The sequence below is a fragment of the Hemicordylus capensis genome, chromosome 1 (genome assembly GCF_027244095.1).
Source record: "Hemicordylus capensis ecotype Gifberg chromosome 1, rHemCap1.1.pri, whole genome shotgun sequence".
Classification (NCBI taxonomy): domain Eukaryota; kingdom Metazoa; phylum Chordata; class Lepidosauria; order Squamata; family Cordylidae; genus Hemicordylus; species Hemicordylus capensis.
In genome coordinates, this window is record NC_069657.1 from 7722922 (window position 1) to 7746532 (window position 23611).

A 23611-nucleotide genomic window follows, 5' to 3' on the forward strand; every position below is an offset into this window, starting at 1 on the left:
CCAAATAGCTCTTTAAGTATAGGAGTAATATAATTATGATTATATTATATACAATGTTATGTACATAATTAAGTAAAATCTTTGTGTATTAAATTTTGAATGCACACTAATTGTATTTATTTTGAATTTTTATTTTTTACTATAACTGGGTGGGGGCGCTCAACAGAATGTTGCGTCGGAGCGCCGGATCCCCCGGAGCCGGACCTCAGGTAGCTTGTACAGCCACCTCCAGAGCAAAAAAGCCAACATGCGGTATGTAAGCAGGCAGGGAAACCTTTATGGTTGTTAGGCTCTGTCTAACCTTTCTGTCAGCGTGTGGAAATCCACAATGAAAAGAACCAGTGTCCCCTCTAAGGCATGTGCATGTGTGCGTGCACACAAGTTTTTTAAATTTCCGCTCAGTTGATTTTTAGATCCCGCTCAAGTTGAATCAGGAAGGCCCCATTCTGAATGCATATGCACCCACACTGCCTTGATATTGTTGTCCAGAACAAACCTCATTCTGCGTACAGAGGGAGAAAATAGAAGAGACACTGATGAGGATGTCACAGTTGCTCAGGGAAGCAGATTTTTGCCTTATACAAACACCACTCTCTGTCCACCACCTTGAAACCAGCTTTTTTAGAACTTAGCATTTTAATTCTGCATTTGTAACTGATTTTTTACCTCCCTGTACCTGGGAGCAAAGTTCTTTGTGGTTTATCTTTACTCTTTTAAAACTGATATACTCTGCTGCTTTCAAAGGCGAACAATTCAAATTTAAAGAACAAATTTGTTAGGAAATTTTTCATCTTGTCATCACTGGTATACAATGAAGCCGTATTTCTGTAAGAACATTTTAAAAGGCTTTAAACCAAGGCTTCTCAACTTGTATTAAATCAAAGCCTGTCCTGGCACCTAACATCATGATGCCGACCTATGACTGAAATTGGCATTTTTAGGGGGCAAAAAATGAATTTTAAACACCCTATTAATGAAATACCTAAATTAATATCCAATTATTGAAATGTTAGCCAATTCATTGCACACAACTTAGGTGATTGATTGCTCAATTAAATACACATTTGCATATTGGTAAAAAATGATAGTTCTAAAGCAAGAATCATCCTTTGTTTTTAGAGGATGCTCTTCTGCCCCAGGCAGGGTCAATGACCAAGCCAGGGTTTTTGCTGAGGCAGGAATCCAGATACTGGTAGGAGTTCTGGCAGGGACAACAGGGCTCAGACAGCTCCAGGGAAGCACAGTCAATGGAGGGATCAGGACCTTGGATAGTGCCAAGCAGCGGAGGGGAAGAGAACTGGGTACAATAGGGGAAGTTAGATGTTGCTCCAGCAGATGCCGAGAGCTGACTGCTGGTTGTTGCTGCCCAGACAGAGTGGTTTGGTCCCACCCCGTCCATGGAGAAAGCTCTGTATTTTAAAGAAGTCTGATGCAGGAACCTCTACTTGAACTGTGAGATCTTCAAAGGACTCCTCGGAGAATGAAGGCAGGTCTGTGTTCTGGGATGTGCTGGATCTGGCTCTTCGAGTTCCCCTGTTGCGGGGTGCAGGCAGTGGCATGGGGTCACTCGGGGCCTCCCACCCTGCCCCATCCCGCCCCCTGAACTCTCCATCCAGGGTTTTAACAGATTCGTGTGTATGCCAGTGGAGGCGTTTCCTGATTTTTGAGAGAAAAGGCGGAATGCCTCTCTTAACATAGTACTTGCTATCTGCACTTTTTATAAGTAATTGTGTTGCATATACTTTTAAAAAAATCTGATGCTTGATTAGTCAGGCTAATTTTCCCAGTCAATTGATAGCTTTTTTAAAATGGCTTAATCATGAGTTATTATGGTTAAATGCTGCAGCCCTACTTTTTTTAAAAAAAAAGAACAGAAGTGCTGTGTCTTATGGCAGGCAGGCATGACAGGTAAAACTTCTTTTCTGTACTGAATACAAATACGATGGATATTTATATACTGCTTTTCAACAAAAGTCCCCAAAGTGGTTTGCATACATATAAACCAAATGACTCCCTGTCCCCAAAGGGCTCACAATCGAAAAAAAGAGCATAAGATAGACACCAGCAACAGCCCCTGGAGGGATCCTGCGCTGTTGGGGGCGGCTGGGGCCAGTTGCTCCCCCTTGCTAAAGAATCTTTACCACTTTACAAAGGTGCCTCTTTGCTCCGCTAGCAGCGTTGCCGGCTTGCTCTTGTGGGGTAATGGAGAGAGGTCTGGACTGGGAAGCTCGGCTCCAACTCCCCTCTGACATATGAATCCATTTTTAAAACAATGTTGTTTCTTAAGATCCCCAAGACATTCTGCTTAGCCCCCTTGACAGGCAGACAATATTTTAGATGACTAAAGAACAACAAACCCCAAACCCCTCTGTAGTCTGATCCGTACAATTTTCAGAAGAGGTGCAACAAAACTGGTTAAAAAAATCAGGCCCTTTCCTAAGATGAATCTTCTAGAGTTTGGGGATGGGGGTTTGGCGGGATTCCGTTGAGGGTTATTTGGGGTTTTGTTGGGGGGCTCTTGGCCATCCCTTGCTCTGCCTCCTGCACAAAGCTCTCGACTGAGCTGCGCTTCTGGCATCCACCAGCCTTTTCCACCCAGGCAGCTGCCTCTGGAGGCTTTCCCCTCTTTTGCCTCAGTATTCTCTCCGCGTGGTTCCTGCACAAACAGCCCTTCTCCCAGCCCAGGGTCCTTCCTGGCGGCGTACAATAAGGGCATTTTGCTCTCGCTTTGCAGGATGGTGCTCTCAGGCCAACACACAGCTCTCCTTCTGCTGAAAGAATCTCTGTCTCTTGCTTAGACCTTTGCAAGCAGCATTTCAAAGACACTCGGAGCATCTCCAGGCTCTGGGAAGGCGGTTTCCATGCGCACAGTTCCCGTCATCAGGGTCCTAGCCAAGGGGAGGCCTCTGTGGGCCTGGCACCTTCCTGAATTCTAAGTTTTTAACAAAGGGGGGTGGAAACAGCTCTCTTGCTTGCAAGGAGCATTCGCAGAATGTCACCAACGTGGCAAGCAACAACTAGAAGGAGGAGTGGACTTGTTCTTGAGGGTAGGAGGACAACCCATGGTTTAAAAGTACAAGGCAGCAGATTCAGGCTAGACATTAAGAAGAATTTTCTTGTTTTTAAGAGATGTTTGATAGTGGAGCAGTCTGCCTAATGTGGCGGTGGAGTCTCCTCCTCCAGTGTTCCTTCTAAGGCGTGCGCATGCGCACATACACACAAGTTTCTTGATGTCTGTTCAGTTGACCTTAAATCCCGCTCGGGTTGAATGGTGAACTCTGAATGTGTGAACTCTGTGCACACGAACGGCCTTGATACTGCTGTCCAGAACAAAACTCATTCTGCGCACAGATGGGAGAAGAGCTGATCTTGTGAGAGCAAGCATGAATTGTCCTCTTTACTAAGCAGAGTCTGCTTTGGTTTGCATTTGAATGGGAGACTCCATGTGGGAGCATGGATCTTCCCCTTAGGGGTTGGGGCTGTGCTGGGAAGAGCATCAGCATGCTCGCATGCAGAAGGTTCCAAGTTCACTCCCTAACATCTCCAGGTAGGGCTGAGAGAGATTCCTGCCTGCAACCTTGGAGAAGCCGCTGCCAGTCTTTGAGGACAATACTGAGCTAGACGGACCCAATGGTCTGACTGAGTATATGGCAGCTTCCTATGTTCCAGATGAAATAAATTAGAGGGAACTTGCTTTGCAGGTCTTCAAACGTCAGCTAACTGACCACCTGTCCAGGATGCTACAGCAGATTTCTGCACTGTGGAGTCAATGGTCTCTCAAGTTCCCTTTCAACTTTAAGATCTACAATCCTACCTTTCTGCAGCAGCATGGAGATAAATATACTGACTGGCCTTCTCTAGTCAAGAGTTTGGGCATATCTGCACCATTCTAGGTGCTTCAGACCGCTTGATTGAACCTTAGGGTTCCTGAAAGGCTGGTGAAGACCAACAGTCAAAATTGTGGCTGGTGATGAAAGGAGTTGTAGTGGCACAGGTTGGCTACCCCTACAATAAACCACTGAGCAAGAAATATATAAGTTCTGCCTTTGGCCATTATGGGTGGGAATGATGGGAGATGTAATCCAACACTGGAGATCCAAGGAGAAGAACCTCTGAATTAAAAGGTCTCAGGAACATAGGAAGCTGCCATATACTGAGTCAAACCATCTATCCATCTAGCTCAGTATTGTCTACCCAGACTGGCAGAGGCTTCTCCATGGTTGCAGGCAGAATCTCTCTCAGCCCTATCTTGTAGATGCTACCAGGGAAGGAACTTGGAATCGTCTGCTCACCCCAGATCAGCTCCATCCCCTGGGGGGAATATCTAACAGTGCTCACACTTCTCGTCTCCCATTCATATGCAACCAGGGCAGACCCTGCTTAGCTAAGGGGACAAATCATGCTTGCTACCACAAGACCAGCTCTCCTCTCTGTCTTAAGTAGCAGAGCTGGGAGAGATCTCTGCCTAAGATCTTACAGACAGGACTGAAGTAGAACCTATGGTTTGAGTCAGTATCAAGCAGCTTAATATATTCATAATCAAGCCACTGTGTACGGCTTGCTTGTGTTTTGAGTCACCATCTGCTTGATACTTGAGCCTTTCATAAGACCAGTTCAACACACACAAATCCACAGAGTGGATCAACCTGTGTTCCCAGCAACACAGAGAACAACTGTTCATGGGAAACAGCCCTCAAATGTTCCAGCCCAGGGCCAGACGCGCAGAGTATGTTTTGAACGGGTCTCCTCACTTTCACAAAGACTGGCTGTTTTCTCCTGCCTTCAGGAACTCCTCCTAAGCTATTAATACATCATTTCAATATCCCCCCACCCCACCCCCAGCATGAGGCAGTGGAACGGCAGAGTCTTTTAAAGAGCTCAATTTAATAAAGCCAGCATCAATCTTCGGTTCTTCCCTTGGCGACCTGTTTCATGGCAGCAGACCTGCTTCAAGAGCCAAAGAGACTGTGGAAGTTCCAGACCATCAGGGTTTTTGAAACACACCGTCATCCTAGGCATTTCCTGCTCCTGCCGCTTAGTTATAATTGGTTCTGTCTGAATAAGATCTTGCTGCTTTTGAGGTTGCATTTGTCAAATGGCGATATGGTAACAGTTAGCATCTTTTTGTGGCTTGTGGGTCTCATCTAGGGATCCCATAAAACCAGAGCTGGGAACCTGACAACATGTTCAATGTAAATAGGAGAAAATAAATAAATAAATAAATAAATAAATAAAGGCCTGCTCAACTTAGGCCCCCCAGCTGTTTTTGGACTACAACTCCCATCATCCCCAGCCACAACGGCCAATAGCCAGGGATTATGGGAATTGTAGGCCAACATCTGCAGGAGGGCCAAAGTTGAGCAGCCCTGATCTAGTAGGAGCTGTTGCCATGTTGGAATACAATTTTATTCCTGACTACCAGTTAGAGTATGGGTGTCAAATTGCGGCCATCATAAGAACATAACAACAGCCCTGCTGGATCAAGCCCAAGGCCTGTTTAGTCCAACAGCCTGTTTCACACAGTGGCCCTCCAGAGTGCTTTCCAGATTGCAATGGGGTCACGTCGGATCTCAGAAGTGTGCTTCCGCAGTCCCTACGTGAACAGCAAGGTGCCATTCACATTGCCAATGCCTTGTTTCGAATTTAATGGCTGCAATATAGAGCTAGGACGTTGTATATCCAGCATAAGGAAGTTGCTGGTTGGGGGGGGTTGTTCGTTGCTGAGAGACCACACACACACGCGCGCGCGTTTACGTTTCGAATGTGACTTGCATAAATGGAGGCATTTTGCTGCTGTTGAGCAGCTAGCCAGGAAAGCACCCAGATGTAGAGTTGTAGTTGGCCTACAACTCCCATCTTCCTTGGCTACTGGCTGTTGTGACTGGGGATTATGGGGGCTGTAGACCAACAACAGCTGGAGCCTTGCATTTACAATCCTGAGTTAGAGGGTCTGTCTCTCCATTTTCTTCCTTCATTATTTTGACAATATCATAATAAGTATCTTTTCAGGGATGGATAAGTGCACTAATTTCTTTCTCTCTCCCTGCTTGAATAGATCTGAAATGTTAACTTTCATAAATATTTGTGCTGTATTAACATCAGTAGATTACATTCATTCGAGTGGCACGGTCCCAAGCGGTGTGTGTGTGTGTGTGTGTGTGTGTGTGTGTGTGTGTATGAACCAACCACATGGGCGGGGCTAAACTGTCATGAACCCAAGCCTGCTGTCTCATACATCTGGCTCAAGTGCAGAGAGCTCAGGGGAGGGGGGTGCAGAATGGATCACAGACCCCCTTGCAGACTCAGACAAACAGCCCTCAGTACTGGGATACCAAGAGGGGGAGTCAGAACAGACACCACAAGAGACAGCCGGACCAGAACCACCACTGCTGCCCCCCCACGCCCTGAGGACACCCCTCTACCCATATCATCTAATTCCAGGGACTCCCTAGAAACCCGCTAGAGGTTTTTGGGAGGAGAGCTGGTCTTGTGGCAGCAAGCAGGACTTGTCCCCTTTGCTAAGCAGGGTCCACCCTGGTTTACATATGAACGGGAGACTACATGTGTGAGCGCTGTAAGATATTCCCCTGAGGGGATGGGGCCACTCTGGGAAGAGCACCTGCAGGCTTGCATGCAGAAGTTCCCAACTTCCCTCCCTGGCAGCATCTCCAAGAGAGGGCTGAGAGAGACTCCTGTCTGCAAACTTGGAGAAGCCGCTGCTAGTCTGTGTAGACAGTACTGAGCTAGATGGACCAGTGGTCTGACTCAGTATAAGGCAGCTTCCTAGGTAGAGGAATCACCACCCCGTCGCAGGAGCCTGTGGTTAAGAAACCAATCACAGCCCCTTTAGGTGACTGCTGCTGCTGGAACTATAGGGAGAAACCAGAGACTGAAGGCTGGCCTATACAAGACCTCAGTTTAGCAGAAGCAGTTGCTAAAGGAACATTGTTTTGAAAGTCCTGTCCTGTCTTGGCCCGGCTCAGCCGAGCTTCGCTCCTGCTGGTTCCTGACCTTGGTCTGTGTGACCTATATTCTCGTTTTCCTCTCTGAGACGATGACTTCCCAGTTCCTGACCTCAGCTTGCTGGCCACGGCTACACTTAATTCTCAGAGATCAGCCCCTACAGCCTGCCTTCCACCTGGGTGCTTTCCAGATTAGCCGCTCAAAAGCGGCGAAATGCCTCGTTCAGGCAAATCGCAGAAAACCTGTAGGGGGAGCAGTCTTGCAAAAACTAACAACCCGGAAAAACGACACCTTTTTTAATGCCGGATAAACGACTTCATAGCATTAAATTGCAGCGATTAAATTCAAAACAAGGCATCCGCAGGGGTGTATCTAGGGTGGGGCAGGCAGGGCACATGCCCCAGGCGCCACTTGAAGGGGGGGCGCCATTTCTTAAAATTAAAAAAATGGCCGCCAAAAATAAAATGGCTACCATGCATGCTCAAATGGCTTCTAAGAGGCCCTAGGCCATGCCAGGCCTCACAGAGGCCATTTGAGCACGTGCAGTGGTCATTTTGTTTTCTGAGGCCATTAAAAAAAAAAAATTAAATGGCCACTGCATGTGCTCAAATGGTCCCTGTGAGGCCCTAGGTCCTGCTAGGCCTCACAGAGGCCATTTGAGCATGCATTGCAGCTTCCAAAATGGCCACCAAGCCGATCTTTGCAGGCCCGAACAGGCCCGAAAATCAGCCCGGGATGGGCTGTGGCGGTGAATTAAAAGGCCGGCGGGGGGAGGGGGAATGGTGAGTTTGTCTTTGCATCAGTGTGAAATCCTTAGTATAAGGCCCACTGGGAGTTTCTTGCTCTCTTTCTCTCATTTTAACTGTCTTTCTGAAATACTAGAATATATTCCAAGTGGTGACACAGTTTACTCTGCATATCCTTTAATTATTTTCATCTGGGAAAAGTCAAATTCTCCATTTATTTTTAAAACTTATGTAATAGTGATGCTACAATGCAGAGTAGAGAATCAGACAGGCACTTCAGTTTAGTTTTCCAAGTATACTTCCACATAGTATTTGGGTATTTCATGAGCCCCAGCATACTGAAATTTGTAGTTTTCCAGCATTTTTTGGTCTGGCTAAGCCAGACTGCTAAATAGTTTTTGAAATATTAATAGATTAACGAGCCTGACTTGTATTTTTCAGCTGATATTATGGTAAAGTTATCTCAAAGATGGGTGTCAGATGTTTGGACAGGGGGCGCAATTTCAGTGCTTGCCCTAGGTGCTGTTTTCCCTAGATACGCCTCTGGGCATCCGACATATGAACGGCACCCTGCGGTCAGAGTCGGGACTGCGGTGTCACAACAGAGGAAGTGTGGAAGCACACTTCGGAGATACGTCCTGACCCTGTTTTAGGGTCTAATCTGGAAAGCACCCTGGCGACTCAACTTGGCAGCTGGGAGTGAGTGTGCCACAGGACTGCTGTGCCCCATCTCGGCAGGCCCCAATACAAGCAGGTGGTTGCTTCCTACCCAAGTGTGCCTGGACCTGGGTCTGGCAAGGGAATGGCTGGAGGCAAGATCTCAAAGAAGTCGCTGTTCAGCCCGCAGAGGCTCACAGGAGTTTATATAGAAAAGGCATGACTGTCCCCAAAGGCCTCACGGTCTGAAAAGGAGGACGAGATGGACCTCAGCAGCAGCCGTTGGAGGGATGTTGTCTTGGGATGGAATCCCACTGGAGGGGGGTTCTGTTGTTGGCAGTTGCATATTTAGTTTCCCTGAGACTTGTGTTTTGGGTGGCACGCAAATATGTCAAATAAATAAAGATTATCCTGACCAATCGGGGATTATACAATGAACAGGATAGCATCAATGTTTGGTAGCCAGTCAGATATGTGAGGAGGACATGGTTGCAGGGGCCTTCCTGTCAGGGACGGATCCTCCTGCAAGGACGGATCCCCCTTCTCCTCTGAGTTGTCGCCATTCTCCAGGTTGGTATCTGGGCCAACTCTTGACACCTTGGCTGCTCCAACCGCACAGGTTCATTCTCCTTTGTGATCTTTTACCCTTAATGAACAGTTCCAAATTTATGACCCTATATTTGTAAAGGTAAAGTGTGCGGTCAAGTCGGGGTCGACTCCTGGCGCCCACAGAGCCCTGCGGTTGTCTTTGGTAGAATCCAGGAGGGGTTGACCCTTGCCTCCTCCCACGCAGTATGAGATGATGCCTTTCAGCATCTTCCTATATATAGGTGCTTCCCATAGTCCAGGAAACATACCAGCAGGGATTCGAACCTGCAACCTCTGGCTTGCTAGTCAAGTCATTTCCCCGCTGCGCCAGTAGGTGGCTATTCGTAAAGGTAGATGATCTAATTTCGCATTCCAAATTATTTTGTGCCTACCATATTAGGCATTTATTGCGGTGGTGGGGAGGGCAGACAATCTTGAGGTATCTTTCCCTATTATAATTCTACTTGAAAAGGCTCCCATCAATCCAAATGAGCAAGAATCCATCTTATTTATTTATTATTTCTCTGTGTAAACCGCCCTGAGCCATTTTTGGAAGGGCGGTATAGAAATCAAATGAATGAATGAATAAAAATAAATCTGTGGGGGGATGTGCAAGAATGTGAAATACGGAGTTTTGGAATGAACTGCAGAGACCATGTCGGGGCCGGGGGGACAGAAAATGCTGCAAGGAAAGCACGCTATAAATAGCCGGTGTGATGGCAGCTGTCACAAGGGCTTTCCAAATGAATGAAACGAGGCCACCCTCTTTTAATGCCGCGGCTCCTGTGAGTCCACAAGCCAGAGCTTAATTAAAGGCTACTGTGGCCCCCTTTGCGTGCCGAGATGTGTGGGAGCAGCTGCTCTGAGCGGCAGACCCACACTTCTTGGGAGTGTGTGTGTGTGTGTGTGTGTGTGTGAACGAAGCAACCACCTGGCATGGCAGACCGTGTGGGTCTTCCCGAGTTTGGCTGTTGCTTTCCTTCCTAGCAGGGATGGCTGCTCCTAGCGAGCCGGGGGAGTGCAAAAGCAGCAGCAGCTGCCCCTGCTCCCTGGAACTCCGTTTGCTCCTCTGTCTCCTGCCCTGCGCTGCCTGCAGGCTGGCCATTCATCCGGTAGAGCCAGGGGCGGATTAAGCTTTGAGCTGCCCAAAGGCGGCCAAGATTTGCCACTGGGCAGGGGCAGGGAGGGAGTTAATTTTTTCCAGATCGGATGAATTTGTAGTCCACAAGTCAGAACAATAAATGGGCACGTAGGGGCGGGGGTGGGGTGGGGAAACGCCTGCTATATTTTACAGGGAACTTTTATGCAAGAAGTGCAATTCCAAAAATCCCTGTGCTTTCATAGGAACATAGGAAGCTGCCATATTCTGAGTCAGACTATCTCGCTCAGTATTGTCTTCACAGACTGGCAGCAGCTTCTCCAAGGTGGCAGGCAGGAATCTCTCTCAGCCCTCTCTTGGAGATGCTGCCAGGGAGGGAACCTAGATGCTCTTCCCAGAGCAGCTCCATCCCCTAAGAGGGGAATCTCTTCCAGTGCTCACACATCAAGTCTCCCATTCAGATGCAACCAGGGCGGACCCTGCTTAGCTAAGGGGACAAGTCCTGCTTGCTACCACCAGACCCGCTCTCCTCTCACTCACTCCAACACAAAGGCTGGACTCCTTGGGGTCTCCCTCCCAATATGTGCTTGCTCAGAGTCCCACAAGCGAACTCCTAGTATTGAAAATAATGGGGGGGGAAGTCAGGTCCCACTTAATTGGTGGCACCTTTCCCACCATCGAAATGTTTTTTAGTGGATTAAACCAACTGATTTACTGTCCACCTGTTGCAGCCCTGCCCATATATGAGCTCTGTGATGAGAATGACTGTATATTTTGATATTTTATTTAAGGGTGTACGTATCCCGCGCAGGCAAGTCTCCTCTCCAACCCAATTTTGTTACTCATTTATTTCTTGCAGAGAGCAGTAAGCAGGTTGCAAGGAAAACCCGTCTTTTCCCACCTGCGTAGCGGATGTTCCTGTACTGCATCCCAAGGAGAACCGTTGGGAAGCCCAGAGAAGCCAAGCAGTAACTGAGCAGTTCCGAAATTGGCAGCCAAGCCGTTGAACTGCTGGCAGCAGCCCCGCCCCGCCCCCCCCAGCACTGTAGCACACGCAGTGGGTTCGCGCAGGGAGGTGCGTGTCAGGGAAGTGCCTTGCCGGGAGTCGGGCATCCAGAGTGGGCCAGCAGATCCTTTTGTAAGTTAATTATGGGCCAGAGGATGTTTCTGAATGGCTCCGTTAATATCGAGGTCAGATGCCAGACTTGGCGTCACAAGGAGGCGGAAACTACCTGGCACAAGCACGCTGAAAACCGGGGAACAGGAACATGGCGTCCTCCTTAGCTGCATGCCCCTGTCCTCCCTGAGTTAGCCATACCCCTGCTAAGTGAGTAAAGGGGGACCTTTTTGAAGTGGCGAGGAAGAACAACTGGCCCTCTCGTAGGGTTTCAATTCAAGCTTTCCAAATCCAGGTGGCCTAATTTGCATATTATGCAAATTAAGTGGCAACTGATTTGCATATTATGCAAATTAAGTGGCAACTAATTTGCTGTATGTTTCTTTGACAGATCTGTATACTTTCCCCTCCTTCTCTGCCCTCCCATGTGATGGGCTCCAGAGTAAAATCCAGGCGATCCAGGCAGGGAATTTGAAATTTGTGTAAATCCAGCTAGAATTTAGCAGCTGGTTGGAGGAGCCAAAATCCGGGGGCTATCCTAAATTCTCGGGGACATGGCAACCCTACGGCCTCTCCAACCCCAGCACAGCATCCCTCCAGTGGCTGTTGCTGATGTCTACCTTCTGTTTCTTTTTGGATTGTGAGCCCTTTGAGGACAGGGAGCCTATTTATTTATTTATTTATTTATTTTTCTACGTAAACCGCTTTGACCAATGGCACAGCAGGGAAATACTTGACTAACAAGCAGAAGGTTGCCGGTTCGAATCCCCGCTGGCACGATATAGGGCAGCAGCAATATAGGAAGATGCTAAAAGGCATCATTTCATTCTGTGCGGGAGGAGGCAATGGCAAACCCCTCCTGTATTCTAGGAACATAGGAAGCTGCCTTCTACCGAGCCAGACCCTTGGTCTATCTAGCTCAGTATTGTCTTCACAGACTGGCAGCGGCTTCTCCAAGGTTGCAGGCAGGAATCTCTCTCAGCCCTATCTTGGAGAAGCCAGGGAGGGAGCTTGGAACCTTCTGCTCTTCCCAGAGCGGCTCCATCCCCGGAGGGGAATATCTTCCAGTGCTGACACATCAAGTCTCCCATTCAGATGCAACCAGGGCAGACCCTGCTTAGGTATGGGGACAAGGCATGCTTGCTACCACAAGACCAGCTCTCCTCTCACAGGGCTCTGTGGGTGCCAGGAGTCGAAATCGACTCGATGACACACTTTACACTTTATTACATTTCTATACTGTCTAATTTTTAAAATAAATTCTCAAGGCGGTTTACAATGCAACCAATGAAACAGTTAGAACAAATGAAGAGCTTTTAGATTCCGCTTTTCAAAAAAGAGGTCCACAAAGCATTGTCTGTAGCAAAAATAAGAAGAAAAAGGTCCCTTGCCCCTCAGTTCATTGATTGGAGTTGAAACAGCAGAACACTCAAGTCCATGGACAGAGTCCCGTGAGTAAACGAGCCTTCATCGTGCTTGTAAATCTCTGCCACCGTCCCACTGGGAGGTTATCACAAGTCTCTGATAGGGACTTGTCTAATTTATAATTTGGAGGGACTGGAATTTGCTTATTTGATACTGCAGGAATAGTAGATTAAAGTGGGGAGAGACTCTATCAGAGACTTGTGATAGTGGCTTTTTTATTTTGGAAAAGAGGCGGCTATGGGGAGACATGGTAGTGGTGTATAAAATAATGCATGGGAGTAGAGAGAGTGGGCAGAGAGAAATTTTTCCCCTCTCTCACTAGAACCAGGGATCATCCCATGAAACTGTTTGCCAGGAAATTTAGGACCAACAAAACGAAATACTTTTTCAAACAATTCATAATTAATCTGTGGAACTCTCTGCCACAGGAAGTGGTGATGGCCGCTGGCTTGGATGGCTTTAAAAGGAGTTTAGACAAATTTATGGAGGACAGGTCTATCAATGTCTACTAGTCTGGTGGCTATAGGCCACCTCCAGCCTCAGAGGCATGATGCCAGTTGCAGGGGAGACCAGTTGCAGGGGAGCCACAGCAAGAGAAAGGGCATGCTTTCATCTTTTGCCTGTGGACTTCTCAGAGGCATCTGGTGGGCCACTGTGAAACGGGATGCTGGACTTGATAGGCATTGGGCCTGATTCAGCAGGGCTACTCTTATGTTTTCTGTGGGCGAACCCTTTGGCTATAAAAATGACAGTGTTTAAATTTGCCTGCCAGGCTTTTTCAGCAATCAGCTTTCCTCCCTGATTGTTCCGTTGGGAAGCAATTTGCCCTTTCGTATTATTTGCTTTCCCTTTTCTTTTCTTTTTTGAGTACGCAGCTGCAGAACGATAATTTCAGAGGAGTCATTTCCCACACACACGCGCACACTCCCTAATGTTGGCATGCCTAATTTGGAGAGGCTGGAATTTGCTTATTTGATACTGCAGGAATAGCGGATCAGCCCAAACAAGGGGATTATAGGGGGGAGAGGCAAGGAGAAGAGAATGGGAGGACATTGGACTCCTCATCATTTCAAAGAGAGGCACTGCTGAACCTATTGTGGGGATGGGATGGTGGGCGGGGAGCAAAGCCCTGAGGGGGTGTCATCATAGGGAGGGCCCCCCAGGCCAGACTTTTCCTTTGCTGACCGGGAAGCTGGAAGGTGCAGTCAGGAAGGTGTATACAGTGGAAGCACAGTTTGGTGCCTGCAGGTTTTGGCTATGGTCAGACTTATTAATTGATATTTCCCCTTTGGGATTGTAATGCTGGCATCTGCAAGAGAAAGGAGACTTGGATGCAAATAGTTTTTCACACCCAGAAAATCTTCTTTGCAGCCCCGAGTGGCTTAATCTGCTGAACCGCAAGCCACATACTTTGGACCTGCCCCCTCAGAGTAAGGGGGTGGCAGCTTGTGAACCTCTACCATAAGTTACAGCTATCTCTGCACTAGTTCTGCAGTGCAGGCTATGAGTGGCTTGGCTTTGCATCAGAGCTTCAGGGTGCCACATGGGCAGAGCACCCGCTTCGCCTGTGGGAGGTCCTGGGTTCAATCCCTGACATCTTCAGGAAAGGCCCCTGGCTGAAACCCTGGGAAGCCACATCACATCCTTGCAGACAACACTAAGCGACTCCTCATCCTTACCCCCCCAAAGTTGTCCACACTCAGATTCAGTTTATACAGCCACCGAGGACATGGTGGCTTGCATTGTTTTAATTAGAGCTTTTTGAAAGGCCAGGAGAGCTGGGCTTGTAATAGCAAGCATGGGATTGTCCCCTTTGCTGAGCAAGGTCCATCTTCTTTTGCATTTGAATGGGGAACTACATGTGAGTGCTGTAAAATATTCCCATTAGGGGATGGGGCCAGTGGGAGAACATCTGCCTGCTTGCGTGCAGAAGGTCCCCGGTTCCCTCCTTGGCAGCATCTCCAGGTAGGGCTGGGAGAGACCCCTCCCTGAAACCTTGGAGTGCTGCTGCCAGTCAGTGTACCTCTTTATTTATTTAGGACAGAATTTCTTAACCTTGGGCCCCCCAGATGTTGTTGGACTACAACTCCCATCATCCCCAGACATGGCCTTTGTGGCTGAGGACGATGGGAGTTGTAGTCCAGCAACATCTGGGGGCCCAAGGTTAAGAAACCCTGATTTAGGATATTTGTCTACTGCCCCAAACTCATGTCTCTGGGCGGTTTACTTTTAAAACAACACAGACTAAAACAATAAAGTTAAAACATTCAAACAATTTAAAGACATGATCTTATGTGGTATAAGACAGCTTCCTACGTCCCCTAAATGTTCATGGAGAGGGAAATATAGGATAGGTATTGGCAGCCACCAAGCCAAAGAATGGTGACCCCAGTGGCAAAATCAGAACCTTCCTTATCCTTTACTAGAGAGTGGGGGGGGGAGTGTTGCAGGAGGGGGGTGGACTCTCCCGCCCCACCATTTCTGTGATCCAGGGTGTGAGCATAACTCAGTGCTTTGCTGGATCTGTGTAACCCAACAGCCTGTTAAACCCAACGCCCACACTTAACAGGGGTCCTGTGCTGCAGTACAACAGCAGAGGATGATGGGAGTTGTAGTCCAGCAGCAGCTGGACAGCCCGATGTTTGCCACCTCTGACCCTGGAGCATCTCCTGGCCTGAGACATTTGTTCTTTCAGTTCACGTCAGGTAGACTTTATGGCTAACTCAGAAGGTAAAGGTAAAGTGTGCCGTCGAGTCGGTTTCGACTCCTGGCGACCACAGAGCCCTGTGGTTGTCTTTGGTAGAATATAGGAGGGGTTTGCCATTGCCTCCTCCCACACAGTATGAGATGATGCCTTTCAGTATCTTCCTAGATAGCTGCTGCCCGATACGGGCACTTCCCATAGTCTGGGGAAACATACCAGCGGGGTATGAACCGGCAACCTTCTGCTTGTTAGTCAAGCATTTCCCCGCTCTGCCACTTGCAACTCAGTAAGTTGCCATGGAAATCCAGCAAAGGAAATCCTTTTGTCCCTTCCCTACTCTCAGCTGCATTGAGGAGTGAAGAGAGCTGGTCCTGTGATAGCAAGCATGACTTGTCCCCTTAGCTAAGCAGGGCCCGCCCTGGTTGCATAAGAGTGGGAGACTTGATGTGTGAGCCCTGGAAGATATTCCCCTCAGGGGATGAAGCCGCTCTGGGAAGAGCAGAAGTTTCTACCTTCCCTCCCTGGCAGGATCTCCAAGATAGGGCTGAGAGAGATTCCCGCCTGCAACCTTGGAGAAGCTGCTGCCAGTCTGGGTAGACAATACTGAGCTAGATAGACCAATGGTCTGACTCAGTATATGGCAGCTTCCTATGTTCCTATGAGAGAGGAGCCTACAATTGTTGTGGGTAGCTCAGGTGATAAAGCCTTAAGAACCTTGAGAAGCAAAGCTTTTGAGTCTAGCACAAGGGTGACCCACCCCCCACCCCCCGCCAGCCAGCCACTGCTGTGGTCAGACTACAACCCCCATCATCCCCATTGTAATACATTGCAGATTGCAGTCTAGCAACAGCCGGAGAACTTCAGGTTGTCCATCCCTGGCCTGGTGTTTGTGGGGAGGCAACACAAAATGTACCCAGGCGCTCTGTTTTGTTCTCCAAAGTGATTGTTAAGAAACAGCTGCTGGGTGATAAAAACACCAACGGATAGGATTTGAGCTTGGAAGTGGTTGTGCATTTGGATTCCAGCTCACAGATTCTCAGGCACCCATCAGAAAACTATTGACCACAGCAGGAAGGAGGAGGAGGAGGGCTGGTCTTGTGGTCTCAAGCATGAATTGTCCCCATAGCTAAGCAGGATTTGCCCTGGTTTGCATTTGAATGGGAGAGCACTGTAAGATGTTCCCCTTAGGGGATTGGGCCGCTCTGGGAAGAGCATCTGTATGCTTGAATGCAGAAGGTTCCAAGTTCCCTCCCTGGCAGCATCGCCATGATAGGGCTAAGCGAGACTCCTGCCTGCAGCCTTGGAGAAGCCGCTGCCAGTCTGTGTAGACAATACTGAGCAAGATGGACCAATGGTCTGATTTGGCATATGGCAGCTTCCTGTGTTCTTATGAGGAGAAGGGGTTGAGGTTGTTAGGAGAGCATTCCAAAAGTGTACTAGCTTTGCCATGAAAAACAATATCACTCATGTAACATTTCTGTGGGTTTGGTTTTATCATGGGATGCCTTGATGTCAAAAGACTCTTAACCTTAGCAACAAGGAATGGAATGGAATCTAGGGTGGAGCCTGATCTTCTCCTAGGGCTTTGGGTTGTAGGGAGGGGGATTTCTTACAGGAGCCGCAGAAGTTTACCTCTTTGATGCTTGCCAGTTTAATGCTGTTTTCAGTTCCAACTTGGATTTCACTTTTGCCTGAAAACTAGCCTTTCCTCCTCGCAGCACTGACACTCAGCCAGTTCACATGGTGGTAAATTGGGTAGGACGAGTGTCCTATCCTGCTTTGGGTTTTGTGTACGTTCCTAATTTTTGGCCATGAGCTGGGAAAAACCTAGGTCAAAGGAGAGTGATGGTCTGAGTCAGGAGTTGGGTAGGACCCGCGCTTGTAGCCAGCATTTTATCAAGGATGGACAGAAAGCCACCTTATCCAGCTCCTGGCTCGCAGATTATCACTCTCCTCTCCTCTGACCTAGATTTTTGCTAACATACAACCAAAAATCGGGAGCATGCACAGCTCCTGAAACTGGATAGGGCATTTGTGCCACCCCATTTATAAACATGTGAACTGGCTGACTGTCATTCACTCCATCAGATCTGACTATGGGATGACACTTCTGAGAGCAAACTGAGCTAATACAGAGTGAGGGCAGCGTACATTTATGTTTGCATGAAGTTGCCTTATATTGAGTCAGACCTTTGGTCCCTCTAGAACAGCGGCTCTCCAGGATTACAGACAAATATCTTTTCCCACTCTCCCAGGTGATGATGCCCTGGATTTGTTTTGTTTTGTTTTGTTTTGTTTTGTTTTATTGATTGACCGATTGTTAGATTTCTGTACCGCCTTTCATTAAAATAATGTCAAGGCGGTTCACAAAACATTCAAAATATAAAACCATAAAAACTACACAAGATATCAAATGTAATATAAATACAAGTCTAATTAAAAGTTTTTAAAATATGTACAATAATCATAAGATACAGAGCAGCAGTAGACCTTAAGTGGCGCAGAGGGAAATGCTTGACTAACAAGCAGAAGGTTACCAGTTCGACTCCCAGCTGGTGCTATATCGGGCAGCAGTGATATAGGAAGATGCTGAAAGGCATCATCTCATACTGCATGGGAGGAGGCAATGGTCAACCCCTCCTGTATTCTACCAAAGAAAAGCCACAGGGCTCTGTGGTCACCAGGAGTCGACACCAACTCGAAGGCACACTTTACAGAGCAGCAGCAAACAAAACACTCCTCTAAAAGCCTGGGTAAAAATCCAAGATTTCACTTGCTTTCTAAAAACTGTGATGGAGACTGGGGAGTGGATACCCACCGGGAGAGCATTCCAGAGTCTGGGGGCAATGACTGAGAAGGCCCTGACCCCCGTGTGCATGACAGGCGAGCCTCCCTCATTATCAGCACACAGAGCAGGGCCCGCCCCCTGTGACCTTGTTGAGTGGGCAGAAACCCTTGGGAGCAGGCAGTCCTCCGGGTATCCAGGCCCCAAACCATTTAGGACTTTAAAGGTCAAAACCAGCACTTTCATTTGGACCCAGAAACAGATTGGGAGCCGATGTAGCTCTTTCAAAATGGGGATAATTTGGTCCCAGCAGGCAGCTCCAGATAACATCCTGGCTGCCGCATTTTGCACTAGCTGCAGTTTCCGGATATTCTTCAAGGACAGCCCCACATAGAGCGTGTTACAGTAACCCAACCGTGACGTGACTAAGGTGTGGGTAACAGTGGCCTTCTCAAAAAAGGGATGCAGCAGGCGCACTAGCCGAAGCCTTCCTCGAGCAAAATACGTGCTGTGCCACTGAGTTCTGGCCCCTCCCCAAAACAAATGGTTTGCCTCTGCTCTCCACTCTTTTGCCAATGTGCAGAACCCCACTGTGCTCCCCAGGCAAGCAGCTCCAGCAGACCAGCCACCAGGTCACCCAGGCTTCCTAAATAAGCATTGCCCTCAGTCTGAACTTTCACTCCAAGCAAGCTTCACTTGCCCGCAGTGACGTACGCCTGTAGCCAGATTTGAGTGGCTATGTGCTGACATCACCGCTATTAAGAGGAAGGGCTATTTTCAGACGTCAAATGGCGCCAAAACTGCAGCCAATGGGGTTTCCAAGAGCCTCACAATGGAATGCTGCATGGCCCTTGGGGGTGGGGGGGCGGCTGGGTGATTTTGCAAGCGAGAGAAAGGTTTGCAGAGGGATCAGAGCAGCCAGGTGGCCCCCTTTGAAGCCTGATATGTTATCTTGATGATAGGAGCCCTGTTCACAAATTATGTTCAGTACATGTACAGCGTGCGCATGTATGCAGTTACTGTATTTACCTGAATAGGAGACGGTTCTGAATTTAAGGTGAATCCCTTAAAATACAGTGGTTAAATATATGTTACTAGCTGGGCCGTGCGCATAGCATCTGCGCCTCTGGCCGCCCGGCCCACCCACCCACCGCTGCCTTCGTCCCCTGCCAGCCCGCACCGTGCCTTTCTTGTTCCCCTCCCCCCGCACCACTTTCTGGCCGGCTGGGTGCCGGCTTCGTCTCCCCCACCCACTTTCTGGTTGGTGGGCGGGCCGGCTTCTTCTCCCCACTCCCACCCTGGTTTCTCGCCGCCGCCACCTCGCTTTCTGACTGGCCAGCATTTTCTTCACCGGCCACAGCCACCATTTTCCTCCCTCCCACCCGTCCTGTGGCTGTCCGGCAGCTCTCTGAACTCTCACGAGAGCTGCCACACATGGGATTAGCCACGGGTATGCCTTAGAGAAATAAATATATATATAGAAGATACCTGTATTGAGCCAAAAGGAAGCGGACTCTGAATTTAAGATGAAACCCCAGTTTCTAACATCAAAGAACCAGGGTGGGTGGGGGTGGAATCTAGTCTTGGATTCGGGTAAATACGGTGTTCACATGTTACCTGGAACACACGTACCGTGGTACACTCCTTATCTCTACCATGCATTTGAGGGGCCTATACCCAGTTTCACTTTAAAACAGGCATAGGTACAGTCATGCACAGAAAAGCATGTACGTGTGTGCAGACATCTGAACGCATGTACGGCATAATGTCTGAATAGAGCTGTAGTGCTTACACTGTTGTACTTTGGTTATCCAGTGGCCTGAAGACGAATAATGGAACACTTTCTACCTTCTTTTTTTATCCCGTTGCTCCCACCCCTTCCATACCTGTTGGGCTATCCAAGGGCCTGATAGTACTTTCTCAGGGGGGGAAATGTATGTGGAAGATGGCCAGTGACCTAATGCTGTATAGAAAGATAGGAAGCTGCCTTCTACTGAGTCAGACCCTTGGTCCATCTAGCTCAGCATTGTCTACACAGACTGGCAGCAGCTTCTCCAAGGTTGCAGGCAGGAGTCTCTCTCAGCCGTTTCTTGAAGATGCTTCCAGAGAGTGAACCTGGAACCTTCTGCATGCAAGCAGGCAGGTGCTTTTCCCCTGAGCTGTGGCCCCAGCCCCTCAGGGGAATATCTTCCAGTGCTCACACATGTAGTCTCCCATCCAAATGCAAACCAGGGTAGATCCTGCTTAGCAAAGGGGACAATTCATGCAGCTTTCCTCCCTTCCATGGCTCAGGATTGAGAGTAGGTGTAGGCCAGGCCTGAACAACATCGGCCCTCTGGCAACTCCCAGAGACATTGGTTTTAAACCGCCCAGAGATGTAAGTTTTGGGTGGTATAGAAATACGTTAAATAAATAAATAAATAAATAAATAAAAATTCCCATCATCCCTGTCTTTTGGCCACTGTGGCTGGGTATGATGGGAGTTGTAGTCCAGGCCGAAGATGTACAGCCCTGCTGTAGGCTTATTTATGCATTTATTGTAATTGTAGGAACATCTTTCTGTTGATATGACAGTGCCCAAAGGTGGCTTACAACAGTAAACAAACAATAAAACCACAGTAAAACAATGAGAGACAAGAAACAACTCAGCAGCAAATTGCACAATAGGAGAGATCTCATCTGGCCAGCAAGTCAAACAACTGCCTTGAGATTGAGTCTTCACGCAATGTCAAAAAACCATAAAGTAGGAAGAAGCCATTTGGGTCTCTCTGGAAACAGGGTTCCAGAGCCTGGATCGCAACCAACGAGAAGACGCCCTCCCACATCCCGGTCAAAGACACCTTAGAGGACCACCTCTGAGGATGTGGAGAAGGGCCTCCCCAGCAGACCCTGACGTATGGGCAGGTTCATATGGGAGGAGGCCACCCAGTTTGGCTAAAGTCTGGAAGTGAATGTGGGAAGGATCATTCCGTGCCTCTGGATGTTAGATGTAGGTGGGGATTCTGCAGTGGTGGTATGATTTGCATCCTGATAGAGAATCATGGTGTTTTAGAGGAGGAAGGGATTCTTAAGGCCTTCTAGTCCAACCCCTTGCTCAGAGGAGCATCTAACATCCCAGACAGATGGCCACCCAGCCTTTGTTTGGACACCTCCGGTGAAGAAGGGCCCACCACTACATGAGGAAAACGGTTCCACTGTCGAGCAGCAATTACCGTTAGGAAGGTTTTCGTAATGCCTCGCTCAAATCTGTCACCTTGTGATTTCAGTCCATCAGTTTTAGTCCTGTCTGCTGTCTGGAGCCACAGAGGACAAGCCCACTCCCTCTCCCATATGACAGCCCTTCAGATATTTGAAAACCACCATCGTGTCTCTCGTCCCCTTCATCTTCCAGTCTCCAGACCAACTGCTTCAAACATTCCTCATAGGAGGAGAGTTGGTGCTGGTGTAGTAAGCATGAATTGTCCCCTTTGCTAAGCAGGGTCCACCCTGGTTTGCATTTGAATGGGAGACATGTGAGCACTGTGAGATAGAGAATGGAGCTACTCTGGGAAGAGCATCCGCATGCTTACGTGCAGCAGGTTCCAAGTTCCCTCCCTGGCAGCACCTCCAAGATAGGGCTGAGAGAGACTCCTGCCTGCAACCTGGGAGAAGCCCCTGCCAGTCTGGGTCGACGATACTGAGCTAGATGGACCGGTGGTCTGACTCAGTATATGGCAGCTTCCTATGTTACTAGGACTTGGTTTCCAGACCCCTCACCATCTTCATTGCCCTCCTATCAACCGATTCCAGTTGATTAACATCCGTCCTAAAATGCAGAGCCCAGAACTGGGCACAGCATTCTGAGGGAGGTCCGACCAGCACAGAAGGGAGTGGAGCTCTCAGTCACCGTGACCTGAGCAGGATGCTTGTGTTAAGGCAGCCCAAGCGTGCCTTCGCTTTTTTAGCAGCTGCATTGCACTGCCATATCCAAATTGCAGCAGAGACACAGAAGTCAGTGAGGAGCCGCCATTTCTTGGAACAAACAGCAATGCAGTTAATTACTAATTAATGCTTTTTAAAAACCAGTTTTCTAGATGCCAAGCACTAGTACCTATAAAAACATCAACAGCACACCTTACATAACATTCCTTGACTGTCTCTGGCTAGATTCCTTCTTCTCCTGAACCACTTTGCCAGGGCAGGTGGGCGAGACACCCACTGGAAACTGGCGGGGAGATAATTGCCTGTGTTGGGGGAAACTGGCAACATCTGCCCTCCATAAAGCCACAGCTGCACATGCATGGAGCCTTTCTTCCACAGAGTTTCACGGGGATATGTGCTTTCTCCTGCTGCAAGGAGAAATCAGTATCGTTGTGACATCTGCCGCCATGAAACCCTTCTCCCTGCCTCTTCTCAGTCCTATTTGCATGCCTAGCCACCGACATACCTCACCCTAAGGAAAGGTGGACAGGCTGCATGCTCAACAGGCCTGGAGGCAAGTGCTCAGGAATGAATCCAGGCCTACAGAGGTGAGCAACAGCCGGCTCATCTCCTGCCTGGAAGCAGACCTGGACGGGTAGTGCATGGGTCCGAGGAAGCAGAAAGACATTCTTCCCATTTTGGAGAATTTGGTGGGCATCTTGCTAACGTAGCCACAGAGACAGGAGGCGGGAAGAAGGCAGTGAGGTAAGGAAGCCAATGAGTTAGTGGACTGAGGGATGGGGCGGGGAGCAAGGGCCAAGAGAAAGAGAGGCTAGGACGGGGAGTTGGGGCTGGCATGTGTCTACCCATCAGCTATAATCCATCTCGTTGGCCACATTCCCACCCCCTTTCGCCGTCAGGTCGGCTTCTCGTCGGCATTGTGTGTCGCAAGGCATCAAGCTTTGGGGTTACACAGAACCTGTAGCCAGGCAAAATCAGTCTTGGGAGGACCAAGGTGGAGACTACATCATTCCCACCACCCAAGCGGCTAAGGTTGAAAATGGAACCACCAGAGCCACTGACACTTTGATCTGCTAAGAACTGGGGACGGGTATCTTGTTTTAATTTTTTTTTCTCCCACTTTTTTTTTCCAGTTCTCTCAAGCCAGACCCACCACAGCCCTTTGAAACGGTCTGTGTCCCTTACCCCGCCCATGACTGTGCCCAACCAGCCGCTAGGGCACGGATGGATGTCTCATGAGGACTTGCGAGCTAGAGGAGGACCCCAAGGCCTCCCTTCCGATCACGCCCCCCTGTCTCCTCAAAGCAGTGTAGCCTCTTCGGGAAGTGGTGGGAGTGAACATTTAGAAGATCAGACTTCTGCTCGTAACACATTCCAGGAAGAAGGGAGTGGTATGAAAGGTGAGTGGAAAGAGAAATATATATATATATAATATATCAGAATTTCCCTTCCGTCTGCTGCTTGCTTATCAGTATATACACAGACAGATTCAGAGAGGAGAGGCCTCTTGGTTATTGAGATCACCATGTGCGTAGCACAGTCCAAAAAAGGCAAGTACTCTTTCCCCCAAAGAGCTTGCCATCCGAAATTCAGCACGGGAGACAGC

At 48.6% G+C, this 23611-nt stretch overlaps 1 protein-coding gene across 2 annotated transcripts in view; it reads left to right on the forward strand.

Moving 5' to 3' along the window:
- The window catches only part of SAMD4A (sterile alpha motif domain containing 4A), a 189927-nt gene that overhangs the window by 110302 nt on the left and 56014 nt on the right, over positions 1-23611 (forward strand). Inside the window, exon 4 of one of the 2 annotated variants that reach the window (XM_053259567.1) lies at positions 23139-23405. The exons of the other annotated variant lie outside the window; for it this stretch is intronic. Coding sequence (XP_053115542.1) covers positions 23139-23405 — 267 coding nt within the window. The remainder of the gene's footprint in view (positions 1-23138; positions 23406-23611) is intronic. 2 annotated transcript variants of the gene reach the window in all.